Source organism: Typha latifolia, chromosome 3 (assembly GCF_019914945.1).
Source record: "Typha latifolia isolate L0001 chromosome 3, TyphaL0001v2, whole genome shotgun sequence".
Lineage (NCBI taxonomy): Eukaryota > Viridiplantae > Streptophyta > Magnoliopsida > Poales > Typhaceae > Typha > Typha latifolia.
Window position 1 is genome coordinate 6,129,961 of NC_133088.1, and position 9,845 is coordinate 6,139,805.

A 9,845-nucleotide genomic window follows, 5' to 3' on the forward strand; every position below is an offset into this window, starting at 1 on the left:
AGTAAACCTAGCATCTATCTAGCCATTGGAGGGCTATCAAGCTAGGATTTAATTGACCATCGGCCACTGTTTGGTTTATATCTTGAGATCTAACTGTTCAAATCTTATAATCTTGGATTCGTTGGAAATCTCTTTTGAAAAGCTACAACATATCCAAAATTTAAGAGGATCCATCGGTTATATTGTTCGCAGATTCCTTCAGAAGTTATGAGCTTAATCGAGTTCAGAACTGTTGCGGATTGAATCAGGCCAGTTCGTAACAATAATCTTATTATTTGCGTAGATATGAATTTTCTGCTTATATTCTTAAGATAATTGAAATATTTTATTCCATGATTATATATTTAAGGGAGTTACACTGTGATAATTAGATAATAACTAAGATTTAATATTTATAATCTTAAATAGGAGAAGATAGAAGACATTGAAATTGCATTTTGTTTTAAATTGGAAGAATAGGATATAGTGTGAGTAAATTTAATATAAGGAGAAGGACAATTCTGACATTTGACTATATATTATGGTGGACATTTTTTCTATAATAAGTTTTAAAAAAAATGAGTACTTTTTTTGTTAAGTTTGATTGTAAAAATTAAGCAAAAACACATGAGAGTAATTTCTAATTTACCCTATTATTAACCTGCTCAGAGCATGTTGGCTATCAATATGTGGTCGTAAACTAAGAACCTAAGTCATAGACCGATGTTCACCTCCCATTCTCTTGGAACCTCTTACTCAACCTGTTTATAGGATTATTTGCTGAGCCATCTTCAATATAATTCAACGCTTGCTCATGTATGGCAGATTGTCTATCTAGTAATTGACTATACACTAAGGACCTCATCCATGGGACCTATCACATATAGAAAGTTAAACAAACATACACTTTGTGCCCTTAATTACCCTGGCTGGGCATGTCAAGTCTGTCATGCATGATGATATGGGTCATAGCATAAATTCATTAATGGGTATGTGAGTGGGAGCATAATCCATTAGCATACTGAACATGTAACATGTAGACAAATCCATGCATGTAATGTATGTAGATGCATAATGGATCTATTTGAATGATACACCACCAAGTTCTTTGCTCCCAGATTTCTCTACTTGCTTGGACTCGTTTGGTCCAGAATGTGTGTATCAACTGATTTACATATATCAAAATTTCATGTTCCTCTGCTCAATAGTTTACATATTGAGTGTTGATTACTTGACTGTATACCAACCACTCAATAATTCTTAATTTCCTCCATATAAACCTTCAGATAGAAGATAGCTCTTTGCTTTTGATGCCTTCATGTATCAGTTTCATCTCCTTAATAAATCATGGTTGTTTCAATCAAAGATTATTCTATCATTGATATATTCCATTAGTGGCTTATCTAGTCTTGTGACAAATCATTTCTATCTAACATCTTAGTCCTGATTTCTAGTTGAATTCCTGCAACTTAATTTTGTGGATGCATTGGTTCACAGAAACTTTAACAATAATAATGCTGTCCCATAGTTTTACCTCAAACCCCTTGCTTTCCATCATACTAATCCTAGAAAAAATAAAGCCTTAATTTATGGCCCCCCATCTATTAGCAGTCATGATTATGGAGTACATCATAGGTTATCCAGGATTATAAACTGATTGCTTTCACTTAGAATAAGTCCTTTTTCTTATTCATATCTGAATAATCTGACATCGGTAAGCCAAAACTGTCACTAGGAATATCTTATTCCTGTAGAAAAGATCTTGCTTCAAGAAATCAATGTAGTTCAGAGCTATTTTGACTGAAAAATCTTTTACTTATTTCTCCAATATTGAGAACATTTCCAAAGAAACCATCATTGTACTGACTGATAATGAGATTGTTAGAAGTCGCCAAATAATTTACATTTTTATTATTAGCTTATAAGTTATATATAATTCTTATAGCTCTAACTTTCGAATAATTGGTCATGTACCACTTTCATAGTTTGTAATTAGATTACAGAAGTAAGTTTTATATTGGAGTTCTAACTAGGTAATTGACATTTCTTTATGTTTCTCCATACTGGTAACTATATTACCCTTTTAAATTATTTTGCATATTTCCAAAAATTAATGTGATTATTTGATTTCTAATTATCAGTAAATTAAGCATGATAATGAAACTAGTACTAGCCACAAAACTCTTGAATGCTTTCTTTCCATCCCTATCCAAGCTCTTAAAGCATGACCTCTCCAAGTGCTCCAAGAAAGTCAATAGCACAACAATTTGTGCTCCAACTCTCACTACAGGCCACCCAATAATTTTGTTCATCACCACCATTAGATTTTTCTGAAATTTTATCAAAAACATATTTTATTTAGCTTTTATTATTATTTACATCCTACCAAATAAATATTTATCATTTAACCTCTATTTTTTTTTTCTTTTAATGCCTCAAATATATCTTGAATTAATCTTACCTTAACAGCAATTAACAAAATAGAAAAGAATATTTGGTTACTTTTAAAAAAAAAAATTAAAATACTTGACAATTTCTCCATTTAGTCACTTTGCTTCTGTAGTTATCTTAACTCATTTATATGATAATTGCTAGTTAAAAAAAAATAAACGGCGGATGTTTTTGAGTTATTTTAGGCAAAATAAAAAAAATCTTGAATGATAAATATGGTGTATAATAATAAAAATAAAATGTAGGATATTTTTAATGATTTTTCCTAAATATTTATGGAAAGCCTAATCTCCTTAGGCAACCAATTGTCTAATACCTGCCAGATTTTACTCCGTGTGGGTCCTCCTCTTTGAGTCTCAACCAATCGAGAAGAAGAAAGTGTCCACTGCTCTAAACCTCACTTTCAGCAACTAAGCAGGAAGAAAGACAGAAACCTACTACTCTTCATTCTTCAATGCTCTCTCTTTCTTCCACTCAATAATTTTGTATTGAGTATTGACTCAACCCTGTGACGCAAATTAAAGACAAATCAAGAGGAGACCAATATAGCTCTAGCTAGCCAAGCATATAAACATCTACATGTAATTGTTGTTGTAGTAGTACTCTCCAATGGCTTATGACAGGAGAGAGTCCTCTGTGTTTGATACCTTCTCACTCTCTCCTGTACCATACCCTGTGCTGCTGATACTGCTCATGGTGCTGCTGCTCCTCAGCTTGTCATGGTTCTTCACGTTTGAGGACTTCATGGAGACTGCAGAGGAGCAGATAAACTGGGCTCTCCTCGTCATCCCGGTCCTCCTCGTCATCGTCATCGGATGGACTTCGTCGATCGAGAGCTTCGATGGTTTATTCGGATTTTACCAGAATGATCGGCAGAGGAGGCCTTACTACGAGGGGCGGCAGGAGGGGAGCTCACCGTGGGGCGTGATCGCGGTGATTTTGTTGTTGCTGATCTTGGTTTCTTTCCAGCCTACCTTCCAAGATATGTGGAAGCCATGATCCTTTCGATCGAGAAGTTAGTAATCAGTAAATATTTCTACATGATATGATCAGTTGTTGTTTCCTTCTTTCTCTCTCTCTCTCTCTCTCTCCTTTTTGTTGTTGTTGTTGTAGTAATTCGGCATGTTATATATGTAACGAAATCTTTATATATGAAAGAATTTTGAGTTCTGTTGAGCAATTGTTCTGCAAAAAGAATTAATGGGTATTGGACACTTCGAAGGATCTAAAGATTGTAGAGGAAAAAGGAGAGAAGAAAGAAAGGATTAAATTCTTCTCCTAATAGCTTAAAATTAGAAGGTGAGATCAAGAAGTTGATAAAAGGCGAGAGGCAGAAAGACGCACCATTTCGGTCTTCCAATTGTGTTCTTCAATTGCTGATTTGATTGTGATAAATCCTGGTCAAAGGTTATTTGTGTCGACATTTGTTGAAGTTAAAAACTCTTCATCAGGTAGCTTTTTCTGTGGGCGGTGATGGGTGAAGGAAAAAAAGAAAAGAAAAACCTACGGGTTTTTCCACCGCCTCCTCTCCTCAACCCCTACCAGAGGGTTTCTCTCCTCTCTTTTATTCTCTCTTCTTCTTCTTCTTCCTTTTAGCTCCCTCTTCTCTTTCTCTTCTTCTTCCTTGCTCTTGGCTGCAGCTTTCCTCTCTCTTCTCTTTTGTGTACTTCGGTAAAGGGGAGTCAGCAGTTCGATGCGGAGGGTTTGAGGGTTTTTGGCCGATTTAGGGACATTTTGGTGCCTTTCCCCGTCGGCAGCACTTCTGCCGGTTCAACTTTGTCCCCTTTTTATTAATCCTTTCTAGTTTTTTTTTCCTTGTAATTAAAAGATTCCTTGAAACTTACGTGTGAATATCAAAAAGAAGCTCCAGAGTGCTTTCACACCTAAATGTGGTCTCATTGGTATTTTTACACAAAATTAAAGAAAATTCAGGATAGTCTAAGCTTCTCCGTAAAAAGTTAGTAGAACTTAATCTACTATGATTTGCAATTCAATTTACCACCCTATTAACTTCTCTGTAGACGTGTGTAATATCTATGTTTCTGAATAAGTTGATAAAAAATTTTATATTACAGAGCATGTTCTTCACAGACCAGTGTGTATCTCCATTTATGATTATAAGTTGTACAGCTTAAGAGTCAATCTCAATGATCAGGTTCTGAATTGCTAATTTTCTCGCTACTGTATGGCCTTTCTCAACGCCCAGATTTCTTCGGTGAACATAAAATTGCTGTACCTGATAGGAGCTCCATCTGTAAAAAGAATATCAGAGTCGGAGTCCCTAAAAATCTAAGTGTTTGCCGCTCTTTTATTATTAATTTTTTCAGTTATATTTTTGCCAGTTATCTATCCCCACTGCTGATTATCAATGTTCACGCAGTAGCCTTCGTCTCAAATGCCTAATGGTATTTGCAGGGCTGTGTGTTCGAATTTGCAATAGTCGCCATGGAAACGCTGGATGTCAGGCTCTTTACACTTGTGGTGCCATCTGGGCTGTTGTCTTTTATTGCATCCTCTTTGTGTCTACTAGGTTCTACCACAATCTGGCACTCTCTCGTTCTTTCTATACATACAAAGGATAAGGCACTTTTGAGCTTTTAGTTTTGTGGGTAGGTGGATGGGTAGCTATCCCAAAATTTAATTTAGGATTTAACCAACCCTAGCAAGAAAAGAAAGAAAACATATACTCAATTTAAAATAAGTAAACAGTACTCTATTTAACCGATATTATTTTTAAGCTGAGCTTGATTAGATCTAGCTTGTAAAATAACAATAACTAAGATAGGTTTAATCTTGAATTTGAACCAAAGTTCGACTAAATCAAGCATAAGTGTACAATACATAGTTCAAACCTTATTGAGCCTTATGGATGCGAGCATGTAACTAGTCAAATTTGAGCATTGATGTGAATTATTATCTAATCTTCCCAATATTCTCGACTAGGATGAACTGGAAGATATATATTGAATAAGAACATAGAGAGAAGGCCTCTCACCATTGGTCCAAGAACTAAAAAAGATATATATATATATATATATATATATATATATATATATATATATATAAGCACATCATAAAGAGATTTCAATGAGTAGAGACCATTCTCGGTAGAATTAGGAAGACTTCTAATGATATCTTAATAATTATGATTTTTTTTAAGAACGATCAGAGCGACAGAGAGGTTATAGTAATAACAACTGTCTAGCCAAGATAAGTTCAAGCGTCGTTGTTTGGTATTCTCATAAGACCAATTTCTATAGTAGGGAAACATTTTAAGATTACCTCTCTAAAACGAAGAATAGTTTGGACAATTGGATTCCTTCACAAGAATGCGACGATAATTTAATACTTATTTCATCTAAAAAATTTTCACACTATTTTAGACATTATAAATCTTCGTAAAAGAGATAATATAAAAAAGAATAGTTAAAAGTTTTACCATCTTAAAAAATATTATTAGTTTTGGATGGACTAATATATATGTATATATAGACACACAAAAGATTAAGAAACACAAAAGACACAAATAAAAATTTAGAAAGATGTTTTAGGTATTGGCCTTCCCCTTCACTATTTTATCTCTTTGGCTTATTCTTCTAGTTATATTTGAACAAAAATCCATCGAATTAGAACAGTTCATAATTTTCACCAGCGATGGCTTATTCTTCTAGCTGTATCCGTGCACTTCATAATTTTGATATATCTATGTAATGTCCGACGTTTTTAGAATCAGACATTACTAAATATTTATTTGGAATGATGTAGTTAAGCACTTCATTATCAATAGCAGTCTGACAAGAGCCCAGGCTAATCTCCCCTTAAATCAGTACATCTATTTAACCTTTCAGGTACTACCAATCCAAAGCTACAGCACTCTACATTATTCGAGGCTTCGTAAACTTCCATCATGTTTCTAGTAAATTACTACACCAAGATCTCTGTGAAAGTTCTCTCCTATGAGAAATATAACAATCCAAGACATCTCAAAACCCTGTTAGATTTCTAACGAGACCTTCATAATCTCACCTTTCATCCATCTTAATTGAAGATTAACAATACAAGCAACAGATTACCACCCCCGAACAAACCAACAGTCCAATTAAGTTACCACTTGATAATATATGTTAAAACAAAGAAGAATCAAATAGTGGCGAATAGAGCAAGAAAACTAAAATTAGAAGACAAAAGCAGATAGAAATCCCTTTCAAAAACTATAATACCAAATGTATCAGATAGTCAGGCAACTCAACCTAGGTATCAGGGCAACCACTATAGAAGTAGACATTACTAATATATTGTAATAAAGCAGTTTAATATCAAATGAAAGTTTTTGCAAGAATCCAAACAAGAGCAACAAGAGAAACAAAATCTCCATAATCTCCTTAAGATTACAAATAAAATCTCTTCCAAGGTTGAAGAAGTCTTTAACCTACCAAGGAGCTCCTCAACAATACCAAAATAAAACGAAGGAAACATCTAGAGAGTAGTCTAAGTTGCCTTCTCTGCTTTGGCAGCAGTAGCAGCAGCCTGTCCCCTGAGACGACCGGTCCTCCTCGCAGCAATGAGACCAACCTTCTGGCCAGGAGGTGCATCGCGACGAACAGTGGAAGCATGCCCAATGTGTTGATGATTTCCTCCTCCGTGGGGATGTTCCACAGGGTTCATAGCAACACCCCGAACCTTTGGCCAACAGTTTCTCTTCACACGGTACTTGTGGTAAGCATTGCCAGCCTTCAGAAGAGGTTTCTCAGTTCTACCACCACCAGCAACCTGGCCAACCATTGCACGACAGCCACTTGGAACAATCTTCTTAGCACCAGATGGAAGCTTAATCCTGGAAACAGATCAGCAAGAAGTACAATAAGCACAAGATGAGATTGTCCACATATCCAAGAAAGATTTTAAACTCCTACAAGTAAAAGAAGTGGTAGAACTGAATGAAATTTGCTAACTGTTGAGCAAACTGAATGAAATTTGCAAAAGAGTCCTTATATTAAAACTACTACATAATACTGTTGAGCAAACTGAATGAAATTTGCTGGATATCTCATATATAACTCACAACACAACCCTCTAAAGGCAAGATTGGAACAAAGCAAATCTTGCAAACTACTCTTGAATAAGTGATCCAACAAATTTATATTAAGATCATGCATCTAAGAGATAAAATAGTAGTTAACCAATTAGATGATCAGAGAGATCATGTGGCAAAATTTAAAGCACATAATGGTATCAAAATAGTGATGCACCAAAAGAGCTGCCTGATGAGATAAAATTCATGACAGAGCCTAATATATGAGAACAAATTTACAAGCTCTATTGTTATCTATAAGAGAAAATAAAAAAGGAAACAAGGATGTTACGGTAATAAATAAAGGAAAAAAAGAATTGTTTGATTGATTTACATATCCTAGTCATATTTTCAGGTGGAAATTGTCAACCTTTTAGGGGTTCTTGTCCTTGTTATAGTGAATCTTCACCTTCTTGTCTTCTTTTTATCACTCATTGCTCTTATTTGTGTAAATAATCAGCCTGTCTCACTTAACTGCCTATCTAAGAATCCTTGGTTTATAGGAGGGAACATACTATGTAAAAACAGAGAGCTTCCATATGGTTTTCTTCCTCTATTTTGGAGATTTGATAATTAGAAAGTAAATTTTATATCATTTTTCGATTTTGTTTACTTTTGTCTCCTATAAGGAGGAATAGTCCCACCAATCTTGTTCTTATATCAGAGCTTGGCCATAAAATTTGATAATTTTGAAAGTAAAATTTCATAATTTAGAAATTCCAATTTGGTCAGCACCAAAATATAAAACACTTCACTCTTAGCAATAGTACTAAACTCAGTATTATTATTATCCTAAATCAAAATTGTACTTTTAGACCAACCATTGTGTTTAGCACACATTACTAATTCATCAATACTAGAGTTTGCAAATGCCCCTTCGACTGGATACTGCAAAGCTTATGATTAAGTTGCCACTTATTGTTCCATTCATTTAAACCGATCCCTCTCACTAAATCATTTATGGAAGGAAAGATAATAACAATAACTACGTACAACCTGAGACCAAATCCATAGGCATTCACTACCCACATAACAAACCATAGCAACCATCAAACCAATACCTAGATCCACTCAAAACCCAATAAAATAAGAAGCAAGAAATCAAATGATCCAATAATGAAGCAACTTTAAATCAGACAAAATTAGATAGTTCGGATCTACGACCTGCTGGTGCCGTTGTCCGGGTTGTGGCTAATAACGATCGCGTAATCCCCAGACGCCCTCGCAAACACGCCGCGATCACCCACGTGGTGTTCGACGTTGCAGACGACGGCTCCCTCCGGGATCGATCTCAAGGGAAGAACATTGCCCACCATGAGGTTGGCCTTGCGGCCGCAGTACAAAAACTGCCCGGTGTAAATCCCCTCGGCGGCGACGAAGAGCTCTTTCTGGTGCTTGTAGCGGAAGGGATGGCGGAAGGTGACACGTGCGAGGGGTGCCCCACGACCAGGGTCGTGAATGATTTCGGTGACGACACCCTTGATGTAGCCGTTGCGCTCGCCGAAGTCGAGACTGCGGAAGCGGGCGGGCCCCTTGCGGTGGTGGGTGTGGGAGCGGAACACGGAGCCAGCTCCCTTACGCTGGGCTCGGATCACCCGTCCCATGGCGGCGGTTGGGGCGAGGGGAGAGGGAACGGAGAGGAGGAACACGAAGGAGGCGGAGGTGAAGATAAGGGCTAGGGTTTGCTGGTTATGGGTGGGTTTTTATAGTGGGAATAAGTGAGGGAAGTAGGGTATATGCTGATGGTTGTTTAATCTGAATCGTCTGATCAGATCGATGAATCGGTCGACTAAAACGAAGTTATGCTGGTTCGTGGTCGAGTCAACTTGGATTCGTGTGATTTCTATATGGTTTAGGGAAATTAGACCAAGGAGAAATTTGCATATATAACACCATATCTTTTAATAATATTATAGTATATACCTTATATTTTCACTATTTATAAATCGTTCTATAATTTAGCATATATGTGTAGAAAATACCATATTGTTAAATCTATTAGTTAAACTTCATTAAATCTTTAGGTTAGGTTAAGTATATTCTAAAAATTATGAAAATACACTTAAGCAAGTTATACTAAGGGTATTTTAGTTATTTAAGAAATAATAATATTTTAATTATTTTAATAATAATATATTTTTATTTAATGGAATATTCTTACGGTATTAGTTTAATTCAACCTATTGTGTTTTCTATATAAATTTATTAAATCATAGTGCTCGACTTACAATAATAAAAACGTAGGGGTGTAAACCATAATTTTGTTAAAAAGTATGGTGTTATATGCAAATTTTCCTAAACTAAGAAACCTAAGATTGCCATAGCTAGGCCTAAACTATTGGTG

The 9,845-nt window shown here is 35.5% G+C and overlaps 2 protein-coding genes and 1 long non-coding RNA gene across 3 annotated transcripts; 1 reads left to right on the forward strand and 2 right to left on the reverse strand.

Annotated features, from left to right (window-relative positions):
* Window positions 1-2,778: 2,778 nt before the first annotated feature.
* LOC140784724 (uncharacterized) lies at window positions 2,779-4,200 on the reverse strand. The gene is made up of 2 exons (XR_012108308.1): window positions 3,775-4,200; window positions 2,779-2,936 (listed from the first exon to the last, which is right to left on the reverse strand). It is a non-coding gene; the product is annotated as an uncharacterized lncRNA (long non-coding RNA).
* On the forward strand, window positions 2,931-3,610 carry LOC140784723 (uncharacterized). The gene has a single exon (XM_073132255.1). It carries the CDS (start codon window positions 3,040-3,042, stop codon window positions 3,427-3,429), a length of 390 nt encoding a protein of 129 aa, XP_072988356.1. The 5' UTR covers window positions 2,931-3,039; the 3' UTR covers window positions 3,430-3,610.
* A 2,523-nt stretch (window positions 4,201-6,723) lies between the features above and the next one.
* LOC140783294 (large ribosomal subunit protein uL2) lies at window positions 6,724-9,202 on the reverse strand. Its single transcript, XM_073130128.1, has 2 exons — window positions 8,666-9,202; window positions 6,724-7,264 (listed from the first exon to the last, which is right to left on the reverse strand). Exons 1-2 carry the CDS (start codon window positions 9,103-9,105, stop codon window positions 6,919-6,921), a joined length of 786 nt encoding a protein of 261 aa, XP_072986229.1. The 5' UTR covers window positions 9,106-9,202; the 3' UTR covers window positions 6,724-6,918.
* Window positions 9,203-9,845: the final 643 nt, after the last annotated feature.

Bases quoted from the DNA above. Each gene is read 5' to 3' on its own strand.
- LOC140784723 (XM_073132255.1), top strand. From the start codon at position 3,040: ATGGCTTATGACAGGAGAGAGTCCTCTGTGTTTGATACCTTCTCACTC.
- LOC140783294 (XM_073130128.1), bottom strand. From the start codon at position 9,105: ATGGGACGGGTGATCCGAGCCCAGCGTAAGGGAGCTGGCTCCGTGTTC. The intron at 7,265-8,665 runs GTCGTAGATCCG...ATCTGTTTCCAG, and splicing joins CCGGACAACGGCACCAGCAG to GATTAAGCTTCCATCTGGTG.